Below are 14,900 nucleotides of genomic sequence, written 5' to 3'. Positions count from 1 at the left end.
GTTAAAGTTCACATAATTTTGTTTTAATAAACAGAGTTTATTTTATTAATGAGTTCTCCTTTGATGGCACTTCCTGTTTCCTTTTGGCTAAGCCAAATTCAAAAGAAAACAGGCCAATTATGTGACAAAATGAGTAAAATCATGTATTATGTCAATTTTCTTAAATATAAAGATGCTTTCTTTGACTTTGTGTTTGAATGACAGGCATGTCACAGGCACTTTAAAGCRARGGCTGCACAACATTAAGATAATGTGCTGACARGGCTTTATTTGTTCCTGTAGAGATTAAACATTGAAAAGTTCAAAGCTTTGCCTCCATCACTAATGTGTATTTTAACTCCTAAAAGAAGTGGGAGCACATTRTGAAATGGCTGCTACAATGAAATGACCAACATTGCCAGCAGGAACTAGAGGTGCAGGAGGTGCTGCAGCACCCTCTGATGGATAACAATGAACATGCATATACAGTACAAATACATACAGCAGCTAAAAGGATGAATACAAAATATAAAGCGTTTTAGTGCTAGTTATAAGTTCAAATAATATTTTCAGGACCTCCAACCTCCTGTTGAGATTCATTTTTTGTAAATTTTCAGATAAAGATGCATCCGTGTGCATTTTACTGGGTATTTTCATTTACTAAGGGTCATACAAACAATCTCACCCAAATAATCCACACGTCCCCACAGCTAGCCCTGCTGTGCAACATTTACAGGAATAAAAATGTTTAGCAACTTACAAAACTAAAAGACAATTTATATGCAACAATACACTGCATAAAGTGAGAGATTAATAACAATCCAGACATGTTTGTCTTAACAAGTAAAACTTTATTGGAATGATACATTTTGCAAAATATTACTTTGTTTATATTTTTAACATACTCATTGTGTTCTAAGGGTGTCTCAAGTTCTCCAGAGGGTAAGATAGTTAAGACTGTCAAAGGCAAGGATATACAGTATTGTTTCCCATAAAAAAGGTACAATAGACTACACAAGCACTGTACCCAGCTCATGAGGAAAAAGATTCATGTTGTTTTTGCTCCCCCGCCCAACCCTACATCGTTTTTTTTCTGAAAATACAATTAGAAAATATGAACGCAAAACATCTCCGATGTAAAAAGTGTTATGTTTGAGTAAAGTTATGTGAAAATAGAAGGCAAACAGGAGACACAGTTAATGTAGCACAGATCAGTCAATAGTGTCAAGKTGATAGAAAAAGAACTGGACAACTGTCAGTTTTTTTTAAATGGGGAAACCAACAAAAACAGTGTTGAGTTTTCTGTGTCTTTAGAATCTAGTTCAGCTCTCAAACTCTGATTTTTGTCATTTGTCAGGACAAAGATGCAATGATTCCACATGTGCTTTCTTCAAAGTGTTTTTAAAAGTTTTAAAGTGTTAGCACAAATTGTTTAYATGGATCTGAAAAAGTGTCGCATGTGCTTTATTATTTCTCAAATGATTGGACCAACCGGCTCCTGCGCTGTTTAGTGTGTGACGCTCAGATAAATCAAAGAGCTAAACAGCYACAAGACCGTCTGAGCTCCGGAAARAAYYWTTTCACAGACATGTTTCAAATCCAGAAGTCTTGGCCAGCTTTACCACATGCAAGAAAAGAAAAGAAAAAAAAGGAGCTCATGTATTATAAAAAATACACATCGTGTTTCCAAACAGCATTGAAACATCTCCATTTTGAATACATTCAAAAATTAACCTGCTTGATCTTAAATCCATCAAAACGAACACTTAAACCTACCGAAATCTGTCAAAAACATTCTAAAAATGTCATGTTAACAAGACTGTGACAAATAAATTGATGATTGTTAAACAAAACTCACAGAAGCTTTGTTTTTTTCTATGTGATGGACAAAGTTTAGCACCGAGGGCCTACGAAGGGTGGGTGAAATCGTTCATCCTTCAGATCAAAACAACGTGTTTAGTCAACAAACCAGCAATGAGATTTGGTCTGCGATTGTCTTGCATCCACAGAATTAAACTTGGCAAATAAGTGGACCGCTTTAGAACTGCTTTCATTTGTAACAACAGAGGGAAAAAACAAACAACTCAAACCCAAAACACGCTCGATCCCAAAAGTCCCCGAACAGTTGGTTGGACTGTGAAACTGTGACAGCGTRACGAATCCGAAACAAAATAGAGAAAAGGAGAAACATCAATCTGCCAAAGTGAGATTTTTAGTTTCAGTGACAATTATCAGCAAACACTGAAATTAACAAATTAACAAAGCCCAGACGACTTTGACACGTTTAACCGGATCTTCAACAGATCGCTTCGTTTCTATATTAGACATTTTTAATCCACAACCTCAGGTACCTCAGCTCAGGTATTCTCCGCCATCTGTCTTTAAAAGTGATACTGTACAAAAACAACATATCATGCACACTGTGTTGCAAAGCTTTGCTACTGTTCTSTGTATTTAAATCCACCCGTCCTCGTGACAAACAGACAACTGCGATGAACCCAAGTCTGTGAATTTGGCAGAATTCATAGATTTCCTTTTGAAATTTTCTTTTCATTTTACAGCTCTGAGACAGCGTTGAAAAGAGGGATGCTCCGTTTAGATGCGAATAATAAAATAATAATCAGGAGTGTGAGCACAACGCCAGCGGCTGCTAAAGCGCGGGCCCGTTCAGCCACCCGTCAGCACTAAATAACACACAAGCACAGAGATCGACGTAAAAAGGACAACATAATCACCAATAGAATCTTGTTTTTAAAATGCTCTAATAAACTCAGCTAAGAAGAAAGACAGACTTTAATGCAGACCTCGTGTTCACTTCTCTCAGGTCTCCCAGTGGTTTAAGACCAGGACGAAGTTTGCTGTGATAAATAACTTTTCATTCTGATCGAAGAGGTCACCACTGCTTCCAGTGCAAGCAGCAGAGTGCATCATCTTCCCAATAACCATGCCACATTGAGCAGACGAAGGCAGGTGCAGATGGTTGTTTCAAGCTTTCAACCACATGGCCGAAAGGGTCGACGCCGCCGTAGTCAAAACTCTGCACCAACGCGTTCGACGCAGTTTTCCAACCAGTTGGCGTTATGATAGGCACATCTGTTGGACTTGGTATTGCTTGGACAGATTCCGGTTGGAGATGGAGGGGAACCAGGCTGGACAGGYTACAACGATCCCTCTACAGCTGCTAGGAAAGCTTGTAGAGTGGGCCCTTTCAACAAAACGAACCGAACAGATTCAGTACCTTCACAGAAAATCAGTGCCTCCACCTTGAAAGACTGCAAATGTGTCATCATGCCATCAGAAAAGAAAAAATACAACTCTAGCTGAACAGCAACAATCTATGCTTGTTCTTGTCGAGACCCTGTCACAAACACATTAGGGATAAATAAATTAATAGCAAACAGTTGAGAAACAATCAGAAAAGGCAACACTGCTGGTTCTGTAGATCTTTCTTCACCTTCCCTACCTTTCCAATTTTGGGGGGATTTTACTTTTTGTTTTGTTTTGTTTTTCCTCATAACAAATGAGCAAATTATCAGTCCACCACAAGTGTTTCCTGTATTCAGATCCCCTTTTTACTTTCTCATTTCTGCCCCTCTCTCTGCTACTCGAGGTTGAAACCTAGAACTCTGCAAACTCCTTTGGACACTTCTCTGTGATGGAAACTCGGATTTCCTCTTCTTCGTAGTCGTCGAAGTTGCTCGTGTCACCGGGGCCTTTGCATTTGGGGATAAAAGGAGCCTCCACCTGGAAAACATCAGACAAGAAAAAAAATTACAAACAATAAAAAAGACAAGTGGATTAGACTGGAATACAAAGCAGGAAAACGAGGTTAAAACCAGATTTTTTTTTTACATTAAATTAACTAATGAAAGTGAATGCAATGTATCATTGGCCATTTGATTGAACATTTAAAATGTTGCAAAAAAGGAAAAAAAAACAATGCGAATTAGACGTGTTTCCATCTTCTGGTTTAGAGCAAATCAACCAGGCTACYCAAAGCGAAATTTCATCCAACATTCATTTCGCATGGCTGTAATAAACAGGAAGTAGAGGTTGCAAACTAGCAGGGCCCACACATCTCAGGATAATGGGTTGCCATCAGGAGAGTTGTAATTTTTCTGTCATTAACTACTGCTGGAGATGTTACATGCTGTTCCACATTATGGAAACATCCGGGAGGACGCTGGTAGTAGAAACAGCTGATCAATCACGTGAGGTAAATATCGCCACGTCAGAACTTATTCAGTAAATCGTGGGGTTGCTTACTACTGACTTTTAAAAGATACTACACATTGCATAGTCTTTTATTAGGTGAACAGTAATATCTTTTTATAATGTGGTTATTTCTTCTTGAATTGATGYTTTTATGTGTAGATTGGGTTSTGGGYCTTTAAGGGTTTCACAGACTCAGGAGGCTTTTAGTGAGATACATGCCTMATTTAAACCAACACATTTATAAGAACCGTGATCGAACATTAGTGATGAGCAATAAATGTATGATGCCTTGACTCTGTGTAGAAATAGCCTGCCCCTTCCCTTTCACTGGAAGGAGGCGGGGTCAGGACATGAAGACGATGGTAAATCAAAGTGTACTTCCTGGAGTGAACACTGGCCAGCTGGAGGCAGAGACAAGCTACAGAGCTTAATAAAGTCTGCTCCTCGGTCCAARGCTGGTGTTCTATGACTCCTTCACATTCAAACATTCAACTATTGCTGCATTGTCTATCTGGTTACGAACATATATTAAGGTAAATGAACATGCCTAAATTATCTACTATCTTTCAAATGTGTTTCCATCTCCCCTTTTGCGCATAAACCTTTTTTTTGGACAATCCAAAAATCACCTAGCCTGGTTAAAACCAGACCCTTATCCTTCACTTTGCTTCGGACGGAGGGTCTGGACTTGCTGTTGTAGAGAAGCAATTCTTGCAGGAGGCGTGGCCTCTGCTGAAGTCTGTGTGTGTATGACGCTGTGAAGGAGGCTAAGCTAAGAAGCTAACTGGAAATCACGTGCGCTGTAAACAACCCTACTGAGAGGAGAAAAGTACCGAGCTGAACAAGACGGCTGTAAATGAGAGCTGCTGCTTTGTCAGACAAATTTATTTTAATTTGGAAGCCTTATCAACACAAACTGGCTTCATTCACTTCCTCCTCTGCCATATGCTAAAATAACTAGCAGACACTGCGCAGAAAGTCGACGTCGTTCAAAGTTCCGCCTTCTGTTTGCTGATTGGCCCAGGTAAAATAAACTACAAGCAGACACTGCGCAGAAAATTGACGTTCTGTTCTCTGATTGGTTCGGCTAAAAATCTGCCAGTGAAATCCTTGTCTATGGGAGAAGTCCCAGACGGAGCAGTGAAGAGAAACTAGAATTGAGCGGAGCTGCGTAGGAAGGCAAAGGCCAGGCTAAAAAAAAAAATCACCTTAAGCAAGCGTAAAAACTTATTTAGCAATTTTTTATTATTATATTGTTGCTTTCAACACTAATGCAATACTTCAAAATGTGTAGAAAAACGATGGAAACACAGCTAGTAAGAAGCAGACTTAAATACTTGAAACTACAGAACTACCTAATCACGAGAATAATATTGATACGAAAACTAAGAACTGTTTTTCCTTCCTTTTTTTTTTTACTATTTCTATGATCTTAGTGTTAAAATGTTTCCCTTTTATAATTTTTTAATGTACAATTAAGATCTGAAACAATCCTGTATTTATTTTTCAGCATTTTCCAACACCACTAGGATTCCACAGGGTTGTCTCACTGGGCTTCTTTTCAATTCTCCAATCATTTCACGTGTTTCAATGTAATTCACTGGAAGTTAATAAAAAAGTGTGAAATCCTTTAACAGGTTGAGCTGCAGACACTTCCACCGACAAAAGTTTAATCAGAACCATCTTGGTCTTCTTTCTTCCCCTGTAAGAAGACACCATCAGTACACAATGCTACCGGATGAAGGCTGGCCTCACCTTTTTCTGGTAGATGGCGATCCAATCCGTGGTGGCGAACCACTTGTGACCCTTGATATCACTGACTCCATTCCTGAGGTTGCCGAAGCGCTTGGTCAGGTCCACTTGCAGCAAATTTCTCAACAGATCCTTTAGATCTGAGCTGAAGTGGGATGGGAAGCGAACCTAGAAAAAAAAAAGTGAAAGTAAGCAAAAGGTTTAATGTCTTTTCATGTTTGATAATGGACTGCAGGACTGAGGAGTATAGCTAGGTGTCCATTAGCTCAGGCTAAAATGACATTGCAACCAAGTCCACACAGCATGTTTCTGTTTTTTTTTTTTCATTTTAAGTCACATTTAATAGGACAGAACTGTTATAAAAAAGTTATAAAAGTCAGAAATAAGAAGTTATTTTTACACATTGTGCTCTACTTATGTCAGAGAAACTTGTGGCCTAAAAGCTGTAAATTCACTGTTGTACATGTTTCCAGTCAGTAGTTATTTATCTGGAAATGTTTGTAAAACAAATGTCCTAAACTAACACTGAAATAAAAAAATAACAATATTACTAGMTTTATTATGTTTACCTTTTTAAAGCTAAAAACAAGAAGCTTTGGTAAGCACAAGATGCTTAAAAATCTGGAGACATTTTCATGCCATAATAAACTAACTGGAAAAAAAATCTGCAATAGATTTTTTTTTTCAAATTCTAAATATTTCTGATCCAAGTTTTGCCAGCTGTAAATTGATGCCAGACATCCAGACACCAAAGCAATAAGCAAGTCACACATTTTTTTGTTTAAAAAGGAATTATTGTTGCGTTCTATAAAGCAGTGGAGTCGGGACCCTTCAGCGGGTCATAAAACATCAACTGAGGGCAGAGGTGTAACCAAAATACAAATACTTTCTAATAAATACTAATAATAATAAATAAATAATAATAATAATAATAATAAGTTCTTTGGGGAGGTTACCACCTCCCCAAAAGATTTCCAAATGTCATTTTGGACATTCTAACCATTCACAGTTACTCAATACTTTTACTTTTAATATTTTTTATCAGAAATTTATTTTTGATACTCAAGTACAATAAATGTAAGATACTTTAAGACTTTTACGTAAGTTCTATTCTTAGAGAAGAGTAACCTTTACAAAAGTAATTTTATAGTAAGATACTTGTACTCAAGTATTACTTTGAGGTACAACACAGAGTGAGGTCCCAAGATGATTTCCAGACATCATTTTAAATGCAAATAAATTGCTAATGGATTATTTTCACCATAGTTAATGTAAAAAATAAAACAATAATAATAAATTAATAAAAGTAGCATCATAGATATTATGTTTATTTATAATGTTATGCCCATTTTTAACTGAATTATTAGTAAAGTTTGCAAATGTAAACCAATAATATATGGGGGTCAAGTCTCTACAGCTGTTATTTTGGGGCTGGAAGCCAAAATGCTATAAAATACCACAACAATTTCTAAAGGAATTTTATTGTATCTATTTATTTTTAGTGTCTACATCAGCTCGTTTTGGATGTAAGAGTAATGTGTTGATACCATCATGATTTAGTTGGGTAAAAAAAAAAAAAAAAAAAAAAAAAACACTGGACTAAAAATGATAAAAAGCATTATTCAGGTAACTTCCTCGAATCTCACCTTCCCAGATACAATCTTTTCATAAATCTGAATGGGCTGGTCTGCGAAGAAGGGAGGATACCCAGCAGCCATCTCGTATATCAGAACCCCCAGAGCCCACCAATCCACTGCTTTATTGTAACCCTGATAACACAAACAGGAAAACATCACTTGTGCTCTGAAAGAATGCATCAAAGTGATCAGATATAAAGAAATGACAGTTTATGGACTGAAAGGTCCCAGACTGCCACGGTGCTCACCAAGGACTGAACTTAGAACTTACTTTACTGAGGATGATCTCCGGTGCCAGGTACTCTGGAGTCCCACAAAGTGTCCAAGTCCGACCTTTCACCCGTTTTGCAAATCCAAAATCTGTTACCTAATGGTGAGGACAAAGTCTGCAGTTTTGGGCACTGATTGCAAACTGCAGGAGAGCACTTACAGCGACTACACAGAAACTGTTGCTGGTGCCTGAAAACCAAACCTACAATCCTTACCTGGATGTAGCCTTGCTGGTCGATCAGCAGATTCTCTGGTTTTAAGTCTCGATAGATGAGATCCAAAGAGTGAAGGTATTCAAAGGTTAGTACAATCTGGGCTGCGTAGAAGCGGGCGTGTGGTTCACTGTAAGACATATGAACCTCAGTATTTACTGTCAACCAAGAGTGAGTGGCAGGACTTCAACTGAGCCAAGGCCACCTACCTGAATCTACCAATCCTCCTTAAATGTGAGAACATTTCACCTCCAGGAACATACTCCATCACCATATACAGATTACTGTTATCCTGCAACAAGACAAGAGATGTCTTGATCATGCAAAAAACAAAGAACATGAACATAATCTGGCCTATGTGAGGAATTAAACATTTAAATGCATACCTTAAAAGAGTGTTCCAACCGCACCAGGAAGGGGAAGCTGACAGCTTGCAGGATGCGTTTCTCATTCAGCGTGTGTTCTATCTGCTTCAGCTTCACTACCTGAACAGGATCAGGAAACAGGTGTGATCAAAACACATCAAATATTCACAAAAATWGYATTGGTTGTTTTATTTTATGTCAGCGTGATTAAATATAACAACATATTTTAAGTCTTTTCAACGTTGTACAAAAAAACAAGGCTGATATTTCATTTAGCCTTCAAACAGAATTTCTTTAAGAGGATATATAGCAGTCGCATTTATTTGCCATCCTTTGTTGTTGTCAGTATCAGAATTCAAACACACTGTACCTTCTGTTTGTCAAGTATTTTCATGGCAAAATGCTGGCCTGTGTCTTTGTGTTTAACAAGCATGACTCGACCAAATGAGCCGGTGCCCAACGTCTTCAAACGCTCGAAATGATCCAATGCTGCAGTTTGCTGGAGGTGCAGAAGAAAAAAATAAATTTAAAAACATTTAGAAAAATTCTTCTACAAAATTACCACAAGTGAAACTTAGTTTTATTATGGATAAATCAACGTGTCAATTAAAATATTCTGACGTGCCAATTATGTATGCAAATTAAAATCAGGTTGTTTTGATGTGAAATCAACACATAGTTTCAGTATTGTAAAGATGCAGCCATGGCTGATTCATAAATATAAATGTTTGTTTGAGAAAAGCCCAGCAGAGGGAGCACTGCTCTTGTAAAATAAAAAGCCCAATGTCTTCAGAAGCAGGAGTGTTTTCATGATTCTAATTTATATAAAATAAAATAAAAATAATAAGTACAGCTTCATCTCAAGATCAGCTGATCACACTGTGATGTTTAATGATGCTCATTGCAAAATGACAAGAACAACATTAAGTGCTGACGGAATGAATAAAAGAAGGAAAAAAAATCTGATCAGACAAAAACTGAATCACTCTGTTTGAACACTAACCTGTGCTGGATTCTCCCATTTCTTCAGGAAATCTTCTTTGGCTTTGGCAAGAAACTCCTTCACTGTAAAGAAAGAGAGAGAGAGAGATGTTTTCAAACAATGTTTTTGCCATACCCATTTAAAAAATAAATAAAAATTTTTAAATGACCACCCAGATTCCAACTGCATCTGGGTGAGGGGCAGAAACCAGCTCAGGGTTTTGTGCTCAAATCTAAATAATAATAATAATAATAATAATAATAATAATGACAGCCCAACGAGTGAGCACGATGAACATACAGCGGGTAAAATAAGTATTGAACACGTCACCATTTTTCTCAGTAAATATATTACTAGAGGTGCTAATGACATGAAATTTTCACCAGATGTTGGTAACAACCCAAGTGATCCATACATACAAAGAAATCAAACCATAAATGTCCAGAAATGAAGTTATTTGTAATAATTTGGAATGGCACAGGGAAAAAGTATTGAACACACTTACTGAAATTTATCTAATACTTTGTACAAAAGTCTTTGTTGTCAATGACAGCTTCAAGARGCCTCCTGTATGGAGAAACTAGTGGCATGCATTGCTCAGGTGTGATTTTGGCCCATTCTTCCACACAAACAGTCTTCAAATCTTGAAGGTTTCGTAGACCTCTTCTATGAACTCTGATCTTTAGTTCTTTCCATAGATTTTCTGTTGGATTCAGGTCAGGTGATTGGCTGGGCCATTCCAGCAGCTTTAMTTTCTTTCTCTGAAACCAACTGAGAGTTTCCTTGGCTTTGAGTTTAGGCTCTTGTCTTGCTGAAATGTCCAGCCACGTTTCATCTTCATCATCCTGGTAGATGGAAGCAGATTTTTATCAAGAATGTCTCTGTACATTTTTCCACTCATCCTTCCTTCAATTATTTGAAGTTTGCCAGTACCATATGCTGAAAAACAGCCCCACACCATGATGTTTCCACCTCCAAACTTCACTGTTGGTATGGTGTTTTTGGGCTGATGTGCAGTGCCATTTGACCTCCAAACATGATGTGTATTCTGGCATCCAAACAGTTCAATGTTGGTCTCATCTGACCAGACTATATTCTCCCAGTATTACACAGGCTTGTTTAAATGTTGTGCAGCAAACTTTAAAGGAGCTTCAACATGCTGTTTCTTCAGCAGTGGAGTCTTGCGTGGTGAGCGTGCATACAGGCCATGGTGGTTCAGTGCATTACTTATTGTTTTCTTTGAAACAATCGTACCTGCTAATTCCAGGTCTTTCTGAAGCTCTCCACAAGTGGTCCTTGGCTCTTGGACAACTCTTCTGATCATTCTTTTCACTCCTCTGTCAGAAATCTTGCGAGGAGCACCTGGTCGTGGTCGGTTTATGGTGAAATGATGTTCTTTTCACTTCTGAATTATGGCCCCAACAGTGCTCACTGGAACCTTCAGAAGTTTAGACATTCTTCTGTAACCGATGCCATCATTATGCTTTGCAACAATAAGGTTGTGAAGGTCTTGAGAGAGCCCTTTACTTTTACCCATCATCAGATGGTTCTTGTGTGATACCTGGTCATCATTTGGGACTGAACCAGTTGATATTAATTTGCACTGACAAGGGGCAGGCTTGCTTTCTAATTACTGAGAGAGTTCAGCTGGTGTCTTTGCTTTCCATGCCTTTTTACACCTCCCTTTCTTCATGTGTTCAATACTTTTTCCCTGTGCCATTCCACATTATTACAAATAACTTCATTTCTGGACATTTATGGTTTGATTTCTTTGTATGTATGGATCACTTGGGTTGTTACCGATGACTGGTGAAAATTTCATGTCATTAGCACCTCTACTAATATATTTACTGAGAAAAATGGTGACATGTTCAATACTTATTTTACCCGCTCTATGAATGTGTTCTATAAAACAATGGGTCAATAAACGTTTTCTAATCCTTGGTTCATGACTTTTTGACGTCAGCTACAAAAGACCCCCAAGATAAGAAATGCTCAGCATCATGACGAATCTGGCAGAGTTTCAATTTTTCGGAAGCAGATCCAGAATAGAACGACTTCCCTTAAGCTGTTCTGGACAAATCCATCAGAGACACTATTCTTGAGAAATGTTACTAATTCAACAAAAAGGTGTGCAAAGAGTGCAATAAAACAAATATTCAACTCGCCTTTATGAGAACTCATGCTTTTCTCTGATGGTGGAGCAAAAGCAAACATGTAACATGCAACTGTTTGCCAACAGACTAACGCCTGTGAGGACAGATTAATTACAACTTGGCAGACACGTTGTCATATGGAGAAGTTCATTTTTACCCCTTATCTTTACAGGGCTACGCACAGCGCTCTGTGGGAACGTGAAGATAATTAGCTCTTCCTCATTCCACTTTACTATCCACCACAGCAGCAGGAGAACTCCTATAGCTACAGTTACGCCTGGATATAAAATAGTGAATGTTCGGAATGAACAGTCGGTGTTAGAAATAGGAAAAAAAGGACAAATTTCAATTAGCTTCAATGTTAAATTATGTTTGTGAATATCAACCCTGATTTGAGTCATTGAATCTTAGAGAATTTTATATTTTTGATAGTTTGGAGGCATCATTATTTCACAAATGTTTGTTTTAGGATTTAAATCATGAATATTTTCCCACATTGCTAATTGCATTATAGCTCTGATAAACTGAAAAACGGACCCATGACAGGTCTTTTCAGGATTTTGCAGATTTTCTGTCTGTCTAATCAATATGAAACAACAACTGAGGGCAGTTTAGATAAAACCGGACAGTGGTCAATAATGAAAGTAGATAGTAATTCATTTATCAGCTTGGTGATATAAATATTTTGACTGATGATCTTCTGGAGTGATATTCGAATTGGAAAACTAAATTAATATTACAACATGTTTACAGGCAAACCAGCATATACAATTCTCAAACCTCAAGCCTAAAGTCTCACTTAGCGGAACTGATTTCCTGCATAATCTCTAAAGACTTGCAGCTCCAACAATGGGATGGGAGAAAGCCAGCAAAAATGGGAAAGACCAAAGTTCACATAAACATGCCAGGAGCACTGTGGCTCCCACAGAGAGCAATGAAAGCAGAGTGGTCGCCAGGGAGGAAAGCATTTCCCGTGAAACTTATTTAACTGCACTTCCATGGAGAAACAGCCAAAAATGGAGCAATTACTAGAATAAGTTGGAACTCTGCCGAGGAAAAAAAAAACATGGATGCACTGGAAAAACTTAGCCAGAAGCTTAAAGGCCAAATTAGCAGCGGTCCAAAAAGGAACTTTGTTGGTCTTCGTTAGATTCAGGAGGCTAGCTGCTGATGTTGGAAGTCGCCAAAAAAAAACTCCACARGGTGACTATCCCATTACTTTGTATTCCTTACCATCTGGGAGGTTTATGGCTACTTCTGGTGCTGCAGCAGCCTCTGCTGAGCGCGACCCTGATTCACTTGAGCGTGAGGATGATTCCCTCTTGCTTGCATGTCTTCTGGAGCTCTTCCTGTCACACATTAGCTTTGCAAGGTCTCCCCTGTACTTCTTCCTTGGCCTCTTTTATTTTTTTCTTCTTCCTACAGCCACTGGCTCATGACCTGTTCTCCCTCTCTGACAGCGATGTGGCCGGGTCAGCGACCAAAACTACGACAAAAACAGCCAAGAGTCCTGAGCAGCAGAAGGTTGTCAGGGTTTCCACTGACCGTCACTTTGCTGGAGACCAAGTTCAAAAAGCAGCATCCACCTCCACAAACAGTGTGGAATGCAGTACTGCTCCCAGTAACACCCATACAAATCAATTGGACCCTTGCTTGGTTTGTATCAATATTTATTCTGTACACAAAGTGCTCCCTGCTGTTCCTCTCATGTCCCACACAAACACACACACATACACACACACATGCACACAGAGGCTATATATATATATTGATCTAAACAGGGGCACAATCATCAGGAGGAGGGGCATAAAACACTGGCTGGTATAATTATCCAACCCAGAGATAAACTCTAATGCAAAACTAGGCCTAAGTAAAGACCCTTGAGACGAATGAGACAGTTCAACCAAGGCTGTCCCTAATTAGCAGAACCAATCAGATGCCGCAGCTTTGATGACAAACCTTCAGAGATGATCTGGATGTTTTCAAAAACAGAAAAGTAGCACTCTCAGGAGATGAGCAAAACAGGAACTCTCCGCCACACTAAAACTTTCTCCCAGCCCAAATGCACCACAGTCCATGTAGTGCCAGTGCTGAATTGATCCTCCGAAAAAAAAAAAATCAATCCTTCGTGCCTCTCGTGGGCCTCGCTGGCCCGCTCTCATGCAGAAACGCAAGGGTTATATTGGGGCGAACTGACCGACATTAAAACACAAACGGCGACAAACCAGATGTTGGTCGACACCAGGCCGTCTTCGATTAGTAAAAAATGGAAACGTGGTGAATAAGAAAACAGCAGAAGCGATAAACAGAGCCAGGGATGTTCGCAAGCCTGAAAAGATGATAAATCAATTCTTGACATAGGCTGCATACAGCCTGAGGACATTCACTAGGAAGCACCAATGGAAAGTTGTTTTGTAATCTAGTGTCCTGAAACATAGCGGCCTGATAAATTTCTGACCAGTTTTGAAGCAAACAACCAAACAAAAGGCTTGGTTACCTTACAGATTTATGTATATTATTATATATTATACTGTTCATAGATGCAGAAGTGTCTAAATTAATCAGTTTCACTGCATAAGTACTAGCCTGGCCCTTGCCTTCCTACGCAGTTCCGCTCAATTCTCATTTCGCTTCACTGCTGCGTCTGGGATTTCTTCCATAGACGAGGATTTCTTCAGGAGAATTTTTGTCCGGACCAATCAAAGAACAGAACGTTGATTTTCTGCGCAGTGTCTGCTTGTAGTTTATTTTACCTGGGCCAATCAGCAAACAGAAGGCGGAGTTTTGAACGACGTTGATTTTCTGCGCAGTGTCTGCTTGTTTAGCAATGACAGTGGAGGAAGTGAATGAAGCCAATCCGTGTTGAAAAAGCTTCCAAATTAAATTAAATTCATCTGACAAAGCAGCAGCTCTCATTTACAGCCGTCTCGTTTGGCTCTGTACTTCTCTCCTCTCAGTAGGGTTGTTTATAGCGCAGGCGATTTCCGGTTAGCTTCTTAGCTTAGCCTCTTTCACAGCAACATATGTCGCGGCCAACCGATCCAATCATTTTAAGCTTCAGCAGAGGACACGCCTCCAGCAAGAATCTCTTCTCTATAGCCGAGAGTCCAGACCCTTATGCAAAGCAAAGGCTGTGTCCAAAACGGCAGGACGGGTCCTCCGAAGGTCYAATTCGTCGGCCGCATARGTCACAGTGCCGCYACGAAGGACGTCCAAAACCGAAGACTCCTCCGATGCGGCCGACAAATHRYTCCTTCRTTTGGCCCGAATCGAAGGACAGGTCTGATGGGTCCTTCCCGGCCCAGCATATCCCATAATGCATTGCGGCCCGA

The 14,900-nt window shown here is 39.1% G+C and overlaps 1 protein-coding gene across 4 annotated transcripts in view; it reads right to left on the bottom strand.

Annotated features, from left to right (window-relative positions):
• Positions 1–809: 809 nt before the first annotated feature.
• LOC106534672 (cAMP-dependent protein kinase catalytic subunit alpha) overlaps positions 810–14,900 on the bottom strand; it is a 20,366-nt gene continuing 6,275 nt past the window's right edge. For all 4 annotated transcript variants that reach the window (XM_014031374.1, XM_014031375.1, XM_014031376.1 and 1 more), the window contains exons 3-11: positions 9,434–9,495; positions 8,801–8,929; positions 8,452–8,550; positions 8,275–8,357; positions 8,069–8,195; positions 7,855–7,950; positions 7,593–7,715; positions 5,950–6,114; positions 810–3,723 (exon numbers count right to left, since the gene is read on the bottom strand). In XM_014031374.1, coding sequence (XP_013886828.1) covers positions 3,598–3,723; positions 5,950–6,114; positions 7,593–7,715; positions 7,855–7,950; positions 8,069–8,195; positions 8,275–8,357; positions 8,452–8,550; positions 8,801–8,929; positions 9,434–9,495 — 1,010 coding nt within the window. In that variant the 3' untranslated portion in view covers positions 810–3,597. The remainder of the gene's footprint in view (positions 3,724–5,949; positions 6,115–7,592; positions 7,716–7,854; positions 7,951–8,068; positions 8,196–8,274; positions 8,358–8,451; positions 8,551–8,800; positions 8,930–9,433; positions 9,496–14,900) is intronic.

Source organism: Austrofundulus limnaeus, unplaced genomic scaffold (genome assembly GCF_001266775.1).
Source record: "Austrofundulus limnaeus strain Quisiro unplaced genomic scaffold, Austrofundulus_limnaeus-1.0 Scaffold1241, whole genome shotgun sequence".
Lineage (NCBI taxonomy): Eukaryota > Metazoa > Chordata > Actinopteri > Cyprinodontiformes > Rivulidae > Austrofundulus > Austrofundulus limnaeus.
This window is presented reverse-complemented; position numbering and strand designations above follow the sequence as displayed.